The 16,319-nt window shown below is 41.0% G+C and overlaps 1 protein-coding gene across 4 annotated transcripts in view; it reads left to right on the top strand.

Annotated features, from left to right (window-relative positions):
• The window catches only part of FAT3 (FAT atypical cadherin 3), a 572,988-nt gene extending 557,094 nt beyond the window's left edge, over nucleotides 1–15,894 (top strand). For 2 of the 4 annotated variants that reach the window (XM_054015669.1, XM_054015668.1), the window contains 4 exons: nucleotides 671–784; nucleotides 5,705–5,764; nucleotides 9,067–9,102; nucleotides 9,731–15,894. In XM_054015669.1, the coding sequence (XP_053871644.1) occupies nucleotides 671–784; nucleotides 5,705–5,764; nucleotides 9,067–9,102; nucleotides 9,731–10,350 (830 nt within the window). In that variant the 3' untranslated portion in view covers nucleotides 10,351–15,894. The remainder of the gene's footprint in view (nucleotides 1–670; nucleotides 785–5,704; nucleotides 5,765–9,066; nucleotides 9,103–9,730) is intronic. The other 2 variants (XM_054015671.1, XM_054015670.1) reach the window with 1 other exon arrangement.
• The last annotated feature ends 425 nt before the right edge of the window (nucleotides 15,895–16,319 follow it).

The following is a 16,319-nucleotide window of genomic DNA, read 5'->3' as shown; positions in this document are numbered from 1 at the left end:
TGTGTCTTATATGGTGTGTTTGTACCTTTATGTGGAGGAGAGAGGATATATACCATAGATGGCAGTTAAATTAAGTACCTTTCTGAACTGTTCAGGAGTTAGGAGAAATTGTCAAGTGCTTGAAGAGGAAAGGCACTGGAAGTGCAAAGTATAATCACTGTGACTATTCACCAATGGCAGAGCAAGTAGAGCCTAATTCAGAGGCCACTGAAGTCAATGGAAAGACTCCCATTAACTTCAATAGGCTTTGGAGCAGGCACTGAGTGAGATTCTGCCCCAGGACAGTGAACAGTAAAGATCAATGTAATTATGATCTATTGTATAAGATGTTTATAGCACCCTTTTGAATCATAATTTTAATTAGTTCTGATCCCACACAGCATTCAAAAGGCGAAAATTTAGAACAGCTTCTGCTTCATTGCTTCGGCTGTCATCAGCCATTTCAAAACTTGTCAAGTGTTTCAAAAACATAATTCACATCTCCTGATTGGCTGTCCTCTTGTCCAATAGATGAGGTCATTTCCCACAGTTGAAGTAAATAATCTTATTCCAACAAAAGCAAGAGGGAACTACTTGTTTGCAACATTTAACTCACTCTGCAGTGGTATAACTAGACATATGTGCATACCTACACAGTACCATTTTGCTTTGTTTTTTGCTATCGATGAAGGTAAAGAGGTTGATGACGCTGAAGAGGTGACCTGTTTTACAGGAAGTAATAAAGGCAGCAACTCTGAAGTTCAGTCCCTCAGCTCCTTCCAGTCAGACTCAGGTGATGATAATGGTAAGAAATGATTACAGCATTATTATATTGGGGACGACTGATCAGTAGAGGTTGCCACCACTTTCAGTTGTTTCCACATCTAGTAAACCCATCCAGCCCTTATAGAGAGAGGGCTGGAATCTGGTAGAAAATCTTGTGCAGTCTGAGCACAGTCTTGGGAGCACAGAGCTCCTGCCCTTTATGAGGTGAGGCATGAGGTGAGGCAGGTTGCATGCATGGACCAACAGACACTGTTTTCAAATGTTCCGGCTGTGGGCTCATGGTGCACATGCATAACCCACAGAGGAATACAGATAGGTACCACACGTCTCAAAGGACCTCCAGTTACAGGTGAGTAACTCCTCTTATTCACTTGACTCAGTCTTTTCGTCCATACCTTAAAAATAGAAATTTCAGACATTTTGACCTTTTCTGTGGTACTCATGCCCATAGAGTCTCAGCACCTCCCACACAGGAATGAATCTATCCACTCTGCTCCCTTGTAAAATGGTATTCTCCCCACTTTTCAGTGGAGGAAACTGAGGGACAGGGAGATTAAGCATCGCACAGAAAGCCTGGCATAGCCTGGAACAAATCTGTGAACCTACGATCTCCTGAGGCTCAGTGCAGTCCTTTAACAAGAATCACCCTTCCTCCTTCCATTGTAAGATGTTCAGAGTTTTCAAACCCAAAATTATAAGCACAATAAAAAGCTTAGAATATGTGTTGTTGGTGATAAAAAGTAAACCATCCCAATCATACCTTGTACCAGTGTTCGGTTGAAATTCTCCTCTTGGAGCCATACCCCGTCTGGAATGGGTGCAGAATGTATTATTGATGCCTCCCCCATGGAATGAAGGGGAGAATTTTACTCTTTCTTTCACAGACAGGGTAGCAGTTTTTAATTCATAGGCTACAAAAAATGCTGACTATAGCTGGACGGTAACTATCAAACAAGTGACTGTTTTCCTTTTCCTTTATATCTGAATAAACTGAACACATTCACATTTTCTTGTCCAATTGATTATTTTTCCCTCCCCCTTCAAAATAAGTAAAAGAAAAAAATGCACATTTTTATTTAAAACAAAAAGAGCAAAGACTCAGTTTCCTTGCAGTTAAGGCCAAGCTTCCATGCAGTTCAAGACCAAATTTTCAAAACTGGCTATGTAATCCTGCATTATTTGTTGCACTTCTGTTGCATTTGCAAAACATGCATTTGCATGTGCATGCAGTTAACTTTTACGCCAACCAAATTCTAACTAGTGTGAGTGCAGGCTTTTCAGGTACCTGATCCTGTAAGTCAATGGCAAAACTAGAGTTGCCAGCCATCCAGGATTGTCCTGGAGTCTCCAGGAATTAAAGATTAATCTTTAATTAAAGATTATGTAATCTGATGAAACCTCCAGGAATACTTCCAACCAAAGTTGGCAACTCTAGGCAAAAGTCCTCCTGGGAGCTGGATTGGACCCTTTGTGTCCATACACATTTTGTGGAAGCAGTATTTAAAATATGTCCCTTAAAGATAAGAATTCTAGTTCAGTATCTACTGTAATCAAGGCTCAGAGAGCTTCAGAGAGAATAGGAAGGCCTTTTAGGTCATCGGCGTCATCCCACAGAAGTCAGTGCAGAATAGCGTATTCTGTTTTTTGTGATTTTTTCACTATAGGACCCCCAAAGAGGAGCACAGACAGAATTCAGACATACATGGACACACACTCAGGGGGTAAGGAGACTCTCCTTTTAAAGCAGTTAAGTGTTTCTCCAGGAGCAGGACTGGAAACAAGGCTGGAGCAAGAGCAGGGCCTGTGGGACCCGTCACCACTATCAGGCAGGGGATTGTTCCAAGCCATTCTGTGACACTGAGCTACTGTTTCTCCTGTGAGGCTTATATAGGTGCCCTGAGTGTCACCAGAGCAGCTCCTAGCTTGTGCATTGACTGGAGCCTGGCAGAGGAATGACTCATCACTGCGAGGGATTTAATCAGGCTCTGGTTCAGGGATGACTCACCACCTCACATTCCCATACTGTAGTTCCATTCTAAAGCTAGTGAATGAATCAGTCTTGCAAAGGTCAGAGTGTTGACTGAGTAGCTGCTCACCAGCCACGTCCTCAAGGAGACACAAAGGAGGAGTCGTCATTACACTTCTTCCCATCAAGGTTGCGCATGACCCTGCCTGCAACAGACTGTCCTCTTTTGGGACTGGGCAATGTGTTTAAATTGCTTGTCTCAGTTTGTTGTGCTCAGAGTAAATAGCATTAATTTTCGTGATCAAAAAAGGAAAACGATGTCTTAAAATTCCTTATAAACCTTAATGGGAAAAGAATGCCTGCTGTCAGCACAAAGGTTTTGAGAGTGCACTTTGAAGTCAAGTTACTGTTTCCTGTAAGAAGGAATTTTGAATGGATGGGCTAAAGCAAACTTAAAAGGACACTATCAGGTTACTGGGGATCTAGGGTGGGTGAGTTGGTTCAGGGATCAGAGGGACCCCTAGTTCTCTCCACAAAAGCTGACCCTGTTCGTGGATGCTACCCCTGTCATAATGAATCAGCCAGAGGGATTCCCTCCAGAACAGCATGAGGAGAGTGAGTGCACAGCCTCTGCAAGGAGTCCCACTCCCTGCTGTCTCTTGCAACTGGTCTCAGAACCCAAACTCAGATCGCACGGGGAAGGGTAACTCCTTAACATAAGAACAGTTATACTGGGTCAGACCAAAGGTCCATCTAGCCCACTATCCTGTCTTCTGACAGTGGCCAATGCCAGGTGCCCCAGAGGGAATGAACAGAACAGGTAATCATCAAGTGACCCATCCCCTGTTGCTCATTCCCAGCTTCTGACAAACAGAGGCTAGGGACACCATCCCTGCCCATCCTGGCTAATAGCCACTGATGGACCTATCCTCCATGAACTTATCTAGTTCTTTTTTTCAACCCTGTTATAGTCTTGGCCTTCACAACATCCTCTAGCAAGGCGTTCCACTGGTTGACTATGCGTTGTGTGAAAAAAATACTTCCTTTTGTTTGTTTTGAACCTGCGGCCTATTAATTTCATTTGGTGACCCCTAATTCTTGTGTTATGAGAAGGAGTAAATAACACTACCTTATTTACTTTCTCCACACTAGTCATGATTTTATAGACCTCTACCATATCCCCCCTTAGTTGTCTCTTTTCCAAGCTGAAAAGTACCAGTCTTATTAATCTCTCCACATATGGAATCCTAATCATTTTTGTTACTCTTTTCTGAACCTTTTCCAATTCCAATATATCTTTTTTGAGATTGGGCGACCACATCTGCTTGCAGTATTCAAGTTGTGGGCATACCGTGGATTTATATAGAGGCAATATGATATTTTCTGTCTTATTATTTATCCCTTTCTTATTGATTCCCAACATTTTGTTCGCTTTTTGCACTGCCATTTCCATGAGAGGCTGACCCTGGTTTTTAATATTTTGTTTTCAACTCCTGTCTCTCAGATGCTTCACACTAGCATCACAGTCTCTTCGGGCTTTGCCTTTTTTTTTCATTAGCCATGCATTTGTATTACCAGAGGGACGGACAAGATTTTTTTATGTCTCCAAATTGTGTGTGCCAAATCTTGCACTAGTTGGTGCTGCTAGGCTAAGCAGTGACTCCATAATTTATGCTGGTGGAATCCTGCTGGCCAAGTGGCCACTTAGTGCTCCCTTCGCCCTCTTTCCCCAGTCATGCAGCAGCATATAATGGAGGGTTTTTTATCCCTCTCTATTACTCATGGTGCATTAACAGATATGGGACTCCCTTGTTTATATGATTATAATCACTGATGGCATCTATAAGGTCAACACAGCTCAAGGATATGGTTATTTGGTTAACCAGGCCTCTCTCTGCTAAATGGCTGTCAATGAGGGATGAGAAGAGAGGCTATTTCTGGCTCAATAAGGGGGCCTCTTTCCAGGACCATTAAGTTGGCTCGTGGTAATTAGAGATGGGAAAGACTGTTCATTCATGAAGAATCAGCACCAATTTAATGGAGGTCTTTCCAGTGACTCCAGTAGGCCTGGGACCTTGCCTCAGTGCAGGGGCTAGCCTCTCAGCAGAAGCAGAATGGGATATTAATCAGAATAATGCTGCACATTCTGAAACCACCTACGAAAACTTGTTTGCAAAAAATGTCAAGTCCTGGTTTGCCAAGCTATGAGATCGGGAGAAGGTTCAGATAAGCTTTTGAACTTGAAGTAGCTCATCCAAAACCCAGGACCTTGTGGAGTCCACTCGTCAAGGTGTCTATGCCATACAATGCAGTTTGGTCCTGTTTAAACCGTGATTGGTCTAAATTAGTTACTGGTAAAACACATGTTTTGAACCCACAGGACATTCAACGTAGCATTTTATTTAACGCGGGTCGAAATTTGGACTGAAAATTTGACTGTGTCCTAATTATAGCAGCACTGCCTAATGTCCTGGAGTTACTATACTGTAGGGTACATACAGTAAATAAGTAAAATATCTCTATTAGGAAATAGATTAAGTTGAAGGCTTAGATCTGTGTAATTTCCTCAAAGATAATGATTCCTTGGAATACACCACACTGTCTCTGGAGGACTTTGAGCAAGAATTAATTTGAGATTAGTATCTGGTAAAACTAGATACTACTTTGGTTAATTGAATCAGCTGGACAGTCCCGTTTGAATTTATGAGTCGATATTCATCATTGCATGTGCCTTTTTGGAAGTAATGCTTTGGAATTTATCACCATGTGCTTTTCCATTTGAAAAATATACAGGATTATCTGAAATGAAATGTGTTGGAAACCACTGCATAATTCATGAATTGTTTGGCAGCCTTTTCCATGCCAGTTCTGTTTGAGAAATTTTAATGTGGGAACATATTGTGTGTGTTTTTAAATACTAACCTAAAGCTGTCCTTCCCCTCCCTTTATTTTCTGCTCTCCCTTTTCCACAAGCTTCCATAGTGACTGTCATACAGCTTGTCAACAATGTAGTTGACACTATAGAAAATGAAGGTATTTAATTTTTTTTCTTTATTATTCTGCAACCATTGCCTCCTGTATTCTTTGTTGAAACACTACAGCAGAACCTCACTAATCTACACTGACTGGCAAGCCCACTACAGATGACGGCTTTACAAATTAGCAAGGTCACAGACAAACACAGCAGAATAAGAGCTAGGATGATGCATCACAAAATCTACTTCGGTAATTTTGGGTGACATCCAGGGTACAGAAAGGCACATGGGGCTTGATCCTGTGCCATTCGAGTCAATGGGAGTTATTCTGTTGACTTGAATGGGAGCAAGATTAAGCTCATGACGTAGCCAAATTGCTGTGGCTGTCCTACAGGTAGATGCATGGGGACTGTTTAGCCCCTGACCACAGTGGAGCTAAGTTCTGCAGTTCTTCACTCCACAGGACCACATGGAGAGGAGATGGGGGCTGAAGGTAGGCGTGGGCATAGCCAAATGGTCCCAAATGCCACAATGCCAACACAGGGGTTGTGCAGAAAGTTATGGATGCTACTACAGAAACATGTCCTGGTTCTCAGTTAGAGTGAGTGTTAGCCCCCCATTGGAGGCAGTGTTGCCTAGTGAATAAAGCATCGGACTCAGGACAGCTGGGTTCTGTTCCCAGCTGGAACACTTAGCTTGCTGGGCAAGTCACTTCACCTTGCTGTGCCTCAGTTTCCCCACTTGTAAAATGGGGATAATTATACTCTCCTCCTTTGCAAAACACTTTAAGATCTACGGGTGAGAAGTGCTATCTAAGAGCTAGGTTTTATTATTTATTTGCTAAGCCCATCAAGTCTGGATTGCTCAGGATTTCACGCTTATTTAGCAAGCATAGTTTAGTCCAGCCTTACAAACTGCTGCTAGCCCAGGCTGAGTAATGTTTCTGATGTCTTTATTATAATGGCAATAAATGGGGAGCTAGATGATTTTGTGGCCAGGATATTTTCAGGGCAGTTTTCAAAGATTCATTTAGCCGGAATTGCTTATGAATATACTTGCTTATTTCCTGAGATCTAAGGATATACCCTTAGCAGTTGTCTAACATATACAATGTAATAAAACCAATACAATGAGATAATCAATGTTCACTAACAAAATAGACTCCACCCCAAGTTAAGAAAATAAGAAACAACGCCAATACCTCAGTGTCTCAAGGCAAAAACTTGAAAAACAAATTGGCTGCACACCATGCCATAAAGATCAGTTGACTCAAGACAATATAGAAATAAATTTCAGAAGCCTCCACTGAAAATGTTGTGCCCACCTCCAGACTCCTGATGTGAGACGTAGAGTTGGATGAAAGCAGTGGATTCTTAGGGTATGTCTACGCTGCAAAGTTGTCGACAAAAAAAGCCTCCTCCCCCCCCCCTCCACAAAAAACAAAAGTTTTGCCGACGTAAGCGACAGTGTGAATGTGGCTTTGCGACAAAGCTAAAGCCGCTCGTGGTGTAGACAAGCCCTTAGTCACATGAGACCTCACAACATCATCTGCTGTTAAATCCCTGCTGGGAAGTCAGGGGCAGGGGGCAGAGGGCATTGTGTCATGTGGGAATTGTGGGTGGTGCAAGTCAGCAAATTAGTGAGGTTCTACTGGGTAGTGAAAAGATGCAGCTGCTAAGGTACCGGTGCGCCGTGGGTACAGTATAATGGCACTGACTGAAGACCGCTGGGAGGAGAGAATAATACTGGTTACAAACAAAGAGTGTTGTCAGTGTAATCCAGCGGTCCCCAAATTGTGTGGTGCAACCCCCAAGGGTGGAGCATGGAGGAACATTTGAGGGGGCGCAGCTGGGGCCCGGGCCAGCCCCCACATGGGGTGGGGAGGGAGTGCCACCCAGTTCTGCTCCTGGCCCCACCACCAGCTGTGGCACCAGCCTTGGCCCCCTTACCCTGTACCCCCGCCCCCCCCTCCCAGAGCCACAGCCTCGCTCCTGGCCCCAGGTCGGGGTGGGGAGCACGAGGTCAAAGTTTGGGGACCACTAGTGTAATCATTCCTTTTAGGCTCTTTTTGGACAATATTCGAATGGCTAGTGGAGGTTCAGTGCCGCCACACCTGCAGCCTCCAGGCAAGCATGTCCCCAGCCATCCCAGAGACCAGTTGGAACGCTAGCATGTCGTTTACTAACCACGCTACATTCCCATGTAAACTGGCCTGGTGCTGAATGAGAGCTCTGTGTGATGTTAATAAATTGAGCCCCCAGGGAACTGGGATGCTTTCCCCCCGACCCCCCTTCCACACACACTTTTATCTCAGCCCTGGCTGGGATACATAGATGAATACATTTGAAGGCCATAAAGTACCTTAAGTACCTTTATGATGATTTAATCTGACCTCCTACAATAACACAGTCCATAGATTTTTGCTCAGTGATTTCCTGCATTGAGCCCAGTAACTAGTGATTGAATTATTAGAGCTTCTTTTTAAGAAAACTTAACAGGTTACTCTCCTCCCGTTTAACACAAAACCTTCATCCCTCTTCCCTTCCCTACCCCATTTGGAATCCCCCTTCCCCCATCAGCTAGCATGGCAGAACAGTTTGGGGGGTCACGGGTGTAGGATCAGTGAGCATGCAATCTTGGGTAGTATAGCTGATGACCCCATGGAATGGCTTTCTATTCTATTCAGGTTTTTATACCATGCCCATCATCATGATACACCTCTACCTCGATATAATGCTGTCCTCGGGAGCCAAAAAATCTTACCATGTTATAGGTGAAACCGCATTATATCGAACTTGCTTTGATCCACCGGAGTGCGCAGTCCCGTCCCCCCCATCCCTCCGGAGCACTGCTTTACCGCGTTATATCCAAATTCGTGTTATATCGGGTGGCGTTATATCGAGGTAGAGGTGTATCTGAACTTGGGTGGGCCGAGATTTGTTTGAACTGGCCCTGAGAATGGTAGATTCTTATTTTTCCATTTCAAAGTGAGCAAGAGAGAGAGAAATGTATTATACAGTTATAAACCTTACAGACTGTGGGTGGCCCTTTCATACTAAGAATTCCAGCTTTAATTTAATTCCATATTTGTTAAGGGAGGATAGATAATTAAGATGATGAAAGGAAAGGAATATGACCTGCGGATACAAGTGACAGAATGTTTCCATATATGCCTATGTTTGACTCGGCAAGTTTACCTGGTACGTTAAACTAAGGTGCAATTAAAAATGCTATCAAAACAACGTACAGCCAGCTGTATTTTAGACATATGCATGCTAAGAGTTGTATTTTCACCTGTAACTTTATGCTGGTAGCAAGCTTTGAATTACCAGCTTTTACTTTTCACTTTGTATCTAACAGTGTCTGTTATGGATCAAGGACAGAACTACAACAGAGGTGACTTTTCTGAGATGCTTTCTGCCTTTTGGACTGTGTCGGTGGGGGGGAAGGCATTGGTTTCTGTTTTCTCAGTATCGATGTGCTTCATCTGTCTTCCCTCTTCCGGATTATATTATGTCCAAATTCTGCATGCTTGGGAATTTTGCCATCCAGTGTTTACTTCAGGGGCCGTCCATACTTTTCGACCTCTCAACCGTTCACTTTGTGTGTCCTGTGTATTTTCTCTCCTAAAACAAAGTTGTTTGGAGGTGACAGACGTGCTATTTTGAGCATGCTGGACTTTTTAAATCTCTTGTGAAAAATATTAATTCACAGATTTCTAGAATTTTGGTTTCTTAGATTCATAATTTCTAATACACTTACTTGCATCCTTCAGTGTGAAATGCTTTCAGATGGTCATGTTTTGTTTCTTTTAATCTTTGTGTTGGCACCGTGATGTAAAGTTGTTTTTCCCCCCTCTGGGGAGAGCATGGCTTACCGGTTTTAGCAGGCTATGGAGCATGCCAATTATATTTGCATTTGTGGCTGAAATTTGCTGTGAATATTTGCTCTGTAGCAGGTGCATGCAATAGGTTTTGTTCTTATTAGTTACTCTCCATCCTAAAGAGTTTGTTCCCCTTTACAGCTTATCATTGGGACACCTCTGACTGGATGCCAAGCACTCGTTTGTCTGACATTGAGGAAGTGCCCAATTATGAAACAGCAGATGGAGGCTCGGTGCATCATGGAAGTAACAGGGAGCTGGAAACTGATTACTACCTTGGTGGCTATGACATTGACAGCGACTATCCTCCTCCTCACGAAGAGGAGTTTTTAAGTCAGGACCAGTTACCGCCTCCGCTCCCAGAGGACTATCCAGACCAATATGAAACTCTTCCGCCATCCCAGCCAGTCTCTATGGCTAGCACACTCAGCCCAGATTGCAGACGGCGGCCACAGTTTCACCCTAGCCAATACCTCCCTCCTCATCAGCTCCCCAATGAGATGGACGCTGCTGGGTCTCAGACTGTGAATGAATTTAGTACTTTTGCTGTTGTCCCAGGCCAGAGCTTGGAAAACGTTAGTGCAGGTAAGATGCCCTTATCCTTACACAACTCTCTGGATGCCTCCTCATCTGACATCTCAGCCAGCTGTGGCTTTGACGATTCCGAAGTAGCCATGAGTGACTTTGAAAGTGTGGAGGAACTCATCCTAGATAATGTTCACATTCCATTTGTGGAGACCCAGCATCAGACACAAGTGTAAAGGAGGCTTTTTTTTTTGGTGGTCATTTGGTCCAATTAACAGTATAAATACTGAGAAGACATTTTGGTAAAGATGTATTTATGTATATTGGGCAAGGCAGAAATCCAGTATAACCTATTAACTTGTTCAGAAATGATACTGTATGTGCAGACACAAAGAGACCAGTTATGTTAAGCTGTATGCCACAAAATTGTTACAGACAATCTGGAGAATATGTACCATCTATTTATTACCAAGAGTACACTCACAGAGTTTCTGAGGGGGGAAACAATTTCATCTTTTAAGTTCCCTTTCTTCACCTGCTATTTATTTGGTATTGTATTATTAAAAGTGTTACAATCTCTCTGTGCAGTATTAACAAACGGGAGGATGATTCCAAGAGGCACTGTTGCATGAAATTTTAGGTCAGCTAAAGAGTGAAAGAATTTGATCATATGTAAAACAATTCCATTGGTTTTATTAAAAAAGCATTTTAAAGACAACTTATCGACATGGATATCTGTCCATAAATAATTATTTCTTTATAGTTTGGTTTATATATCACATCAAATCCTAGCTTGTGTGTATAGAGTAAGACAAATATATGCATTATATATTATACACCAAACTAGACTAGGTTGGTTGCCATTATTCAAACTTACTTTCAGATGTTTGTGTATACATTGAATTATGAGACTTTCCAAATATTGTGACATTTAACCCTTGCGAGTTTGACTCACTAATGGCCAAATTCTGCCCTTAGATACACGCGTGTAACTCCCAGTGACTTGTGTACAGAATGGGACCACGTATCTGAGAACAGAACTGAACCTGAACTACATTTTGCTGCTTTTATTTTGGGCTTCCTTGCAGCTTTTTAACAGCAGTCATAATGCTGTCATAGTCCAGGTAAATTAGTTTTAATTATAGTAGAATGTGTATGCAAATTAATCTTAAATTGCTAGATCAACTACAGTTGAAAAATGTCCTGCCCTCGAGTTTGTGGAACAGATCCTCAGCTGGTGTAGACTGGTGTAGTCAATGGAGGTATGTTTATTTACACCAACATCAGCTGAGTATCTGGCCCTGTATTCCCTCAGAACTCCCAAATAGTATTCACAGAGTTAAAAGCACTTTTGTATAATACTGTAAAATGCAAAAACAACACATCAGGTTAATTTTTGGCATTTCACATTAATCATCCAGAGCAGGTTAAACGCAATATGGAAATCTGTTTTTTCCACTCACTGCAGTAAAAAATATATATGCGCCCTTTACTCAATGCTGTGAAAATATTTTTACGAGTAGTTCTACAGCATTTGTACATCTCTGTGGCTATACGTTGTACATTGAATAGTAGGAAGTCTTCACTTTGCATTAATGTTTTATTATCCACATCCTTCCCTAGCAGAACTCAGTCATTCTGAAAGTTTATTGAATAGGTAGAAGTTATGGATGAATGGATGCTCTAACAGGTTTTTCATGCTGCTGCCTTATCCTGTTTCTTGGTCAAATAAGTTAACTGGATCATTTTTAGGAAGAGAGATTCTTGACTGAACTGAATTTTACCCATTTGGTTGTTATAAGTCAGTCTTATTTCTTATCATACAGCTGGTGATTACTCAAAAGTTGCCCCAAAAGAAAACAGGTTATTGAGAATGTTACTTATATAGTTGTGTAGCTTGTGACACTTTTAATAAAACATGGGCTCTAAAATGTGCAGTGTAACCTGATATTTCAGTGCTTCCCTCCAGGATATCATCTATCAGTAGAAGATTGGTTTTACTTTGGATCATGCAACAATTCTTCATTAGAAAACAATCCAGTTACAGTCTGTAGAGGTACATAATTAATAAAGTGGACTTTAGGCAAGAGAATGTACTGCACATACAAGTATTATGAAGTACTTGCCTGCATATAATTTGTGTTCATTGAATTTATGAATGTCACTTGGTCTCCTCAAAGCAGACGTGCTTCTGTAAGAGTGATATGTTCTAAATGTGTTCATGGTACATTTTGATCCCCTTTCCCTCCCACTCTCCCACCATTTTTAAGAAAAAATACAGATTTCAAATATATCATGATTGCAAGGAAAATGAGGGATTTCCCTACAAACCATGAAATAGTTTGGCTAAGGCCAAGGCACAGATTCAGTTATGCAGCATGACCATGCCTTGCTTATAAAGTTTACATTGCAGAGAAGTGGTTGCAAGGAATAGATTAGTATTACTCCAAGGACAGGAATATTTGAGTTTTAACAAATTTAAAAAGCTGCAAGTTTAGCTGTTGTGCAATAGTTTTAATGCTGTTATGAATTTCTATGAATTAAATACTCTTTTAGCAATGGCTGTGACATACATGGGGTTTGTTTCAAGTCAACTCTTAATGTACTACATTTTGAACTATTATGCAATGAACTCTCTTTTTTGCCCCCAATTAGTTATTAAATATACTCACCATCTTCATCTGTAGAAAACATCTTTGGGTAATAGATCCCTGAGACACTGGTATCTAAGTTATTTTCCTTATAGGGACATATCAAAAGTGTCACAAAGGGAAATACAATTGGTAACATAGCAATTGCCATACCAGAAAAGACCAATGGTTCTTACTAAGCTTGTTGCCTCAGTAATATCTTGTGGGCAGTGAGTTTCACTGGTAAAATACACTAGCTTCAGTATATACTTCCTTTTCTGTCTTTTAAATTTTGTTGCCATTTCATTTAATCAAGCGTCAATTTGTTAATGTGCTATGGAGAAGGGGATATAGGACCACTTCTCCGTACCATTCATGATTTTATATACCTCAATATCTCCTCCTCTCCAAACTAAATAGACCTCCTGTATTCAGTCTTTCCTCAGACAGAAACCCCTCAATTCCTATCCCCACTTTTGTTGCCTTTCTGGTTCTCTTCCGGTTCTTTTCAATGACCAAACTTGAATGCAGATCTCAAGGTGAAAACCTTCCCAAGCATTACAGCGTGCAATAACATTCTCACATTACTTTCTATCTCCTTGTTAATACAACTCAGCATCTTATTTGCTTTTTTAATTAATGGTGTGCTTTGGTTAACTCTGATATGAACCAAATGAGTACATAAGTAGATAGTTTATTCTATCTGATGTATGTTACTCTGTCGTATGATGGGGTTTTTTCTGTTGCTGTCTTCTCAGCTGCCTAGTTAGGCCTTTCCTCACTGTCATTGTGCCTGTAGAGTGTCACAATTCACATTCCTGTAGAGGGCTCCACTATATGATATTTCCCTTCAGAGTCTTCTGTAAAGGGTTTTCACAGAATGACTACAATATCAAACGATGATATTCCACGGCAAAACCACAGTCCTTTATGGTAAATACCCTCTTTGCTTTTTATTTAAAAAAAAAAAGGCAGCAACTACTCAGAAAATAAATTCGTATCTTGATCAGAATTTCTTAGACTTCCAGGATGCTTGTGGGTCTTACTTACACGATGCATGTGTTCTATTTTTGACAAAGGGTCAGATTCTCATTTACACCAATGCGCCTTTAAGGGCCTTAAAGTGGGTGTCAACGCCATTTACGCTGCCAAGACCCTCTAAAGTGGCCTTAGCATAAAGGAGAATCTGGCAATCATGGTGGTTTTTTTTTAATTATTGTTAACATTTTGCCTCCAGTTTATGAACTTCTGAGGTAAAAAAACCTAGTATTCCTGCTCTGGCTCCTTTGCACTGGGTAAAAGGGCCAAAGTGGTGTAGAGGGACCCTAAAAGTCCCATAGAAAGGTGGGGGAGGATTCGCCTGGCACAAGCACTGCAGGAGACAGCAATAGGGCCACCCTTCCAAGAGTCCTTTCTCAAGGCAAGGTTTGGAAGACAGGAGCAGCCCATGGTCAAGAAGACACAAAGGTGGTTTAGAGACCCAAGCTCCACCTGGGCTGCACCTCTCAGAGGCACAGCACAGAATCTCACCCTGAGCATGTTTCTTGGAGTTGGTTAACTTTGTTCCTCAATAAACAGAATTCTAGCCTGTTATAAAGCCTTTCATATGTTACATGACAATTGTTGTTGTGCTTCAATACAAGTTTCAATGGAAAAGGCAGGTCTAGCAGGAATGGTGTATATATATTTGTGTGTAGCAAGTCATACTCCTGTTTGAAAATCATGCCATGATATTTAAACCCCACAACCCAGGAGTGACTCAAGGTCCGGTGGACCATTACTCTTGATTACTACAATGCTTTCTTTAAAAGGCTGGTGTCATTCATAATTAAGGAAAACAGTTATTTTAAACAAATAGAGGAAATCCATCTTTGTTAGATCAATATTACCATTTTAGCCTTTTTTTTTAATTATTACATGAGTAATTATGGAAGTTAAAAGGTTCTAAAGGGGAGAGAGACTTCTTTAGATTCATGATGGTACATGCTCTATGGTATAGTTCTCTGCTTTTTTGCCAGTTTGCATCTCTGTTCTCTCAGTACACGTCAGTGATACAACAAGCCCTAGAAATTAACAGTATTCGCATTATTATCCATTGTCTTTAGCCTGTAGTCTGTAAACTTGACCTACAAAGTCACACATTAACAGAAGGGGCATTGATTTACCTATAGCCACATCTTATAGGGGAGCAACAGGAGGGTGGGCGGGGAAAGAATAAAACAAAATTCATTTCTTTATGTAATAACAAAAAGCAATAATTACAAATACGTAGTATTATGCGAAGGCCATAACTTGTCGTTACCAGTGTTAAGGATGCACTTGAATTGTATTATGGGAATGAGATTGGAACCCTCAGTACTGTAATTATTCTTCCGTCATATGAATACCTGAATTGCTACTATTTAACAATTTTATGAGCCCATACTACTGCTTTTCAGGAAGTGACAAATGCATTTGGGAAATGGAAGCAGTTCTCTTTAAAGCACTGTATCAGAAAGATTGTCTTGTAAATTTTACCTGTTGCAAGCAGGCTGGTTTGTAAAAGATGTATGTTTTGGTGTTTAAAAAGAAGTTTATAAAAATAATGTATATAATGGTTTCAAATTACCAGGCTTTTGTAGATATTTGATGCCAATCAAGTCGCTTTAAATTTTGTTTGATATAATTAAAAGAAAGTCATCCAAGTTGGTTTAAACTTTTAAGGTAATGGCAAAAAAAAACAAAAAAAAAGTTTTAGATTTGAAAAAATGGTAATTTTTACTCATTTCAAATGTACTGTAACTTTCCTTTCGGTTCAGCTCTTTTCATTTAACTTTTTCTGTTTTTAAGAAGATGTTTTTTATTGACTTTTTTTAAATCGATGTGTTTTGCACAAAGACTTAGAGACATGATTTTTACGCCAAGTCAAGTAGCTGTTAAGATACGTCATTTCTTCATCGACAAAAAAACAACCTTATGCAAAGGAGAAGGTAATTGCTTCGAGTGGATCTCGGCCCTCATCTGAAGATTAATTGTTCCTTCATAATTGCTGTTGGCAGTATTGTCTTGTGTTCTTTTGCTATAAAAAAGAAAAAAGTGTACAGGTTTGTAACTGCCAAAATTTGCTAAAGTTGATGGTTAAAACAAGTTTAAGTAAAAAAACAAAAAAAACCCTACTTGTGGTTACTATTTATTGACGTTTTCATTAGGACACATTTTGAAAAGAGGGATTCAGATGAGGCATATAAATTCTGCCAGCGGTCTAGGGAAAATTCACATTGCAATGTACAGTTCTCCCTCCTGTTCGTTGTCATCCAGAAAGCACTGCACTTTTCAGATTCTTCAAATCCGCCTCCTTCTTACTGGGGGAGAGGGATAGCTCAGTGGTTTGAGCATTGGCCTGCTAAATCCAGGGTTGTGAGTTCAATCCTTGAGGGGGGCCACTTGGGGATCTGGGGCAAAATCAGTACTTGGTCCTGCTAGTGAAGGCAGGGGGCTGGACTCGATGACCTTTCAAGGTCCCTTCCAGTTCTAGGAGATGGGATAATTATTATAGCACAGTAACAAAGTGAGACACTATTGTGCTAGGCACAGTG

The sequence above is a fragment of the Malaclemys terrapin genome, chromosome 1 (assembly GCF_027887155.1).
Source record: "Malaclemys terrapin pileata isolate rMalTer1 chromosome 1, rMalTer1.hap1, whole genome shotgun sequence".
Classification (NCBI taxonomy): Eukaryota; Metazoa; Chordata; order Testudines; family Emydidae; genus Malaclemys; species Malaclemys terrapin.
This window is presented reverse-complemented; position numbering and strand designations above follow the sequence as displayed.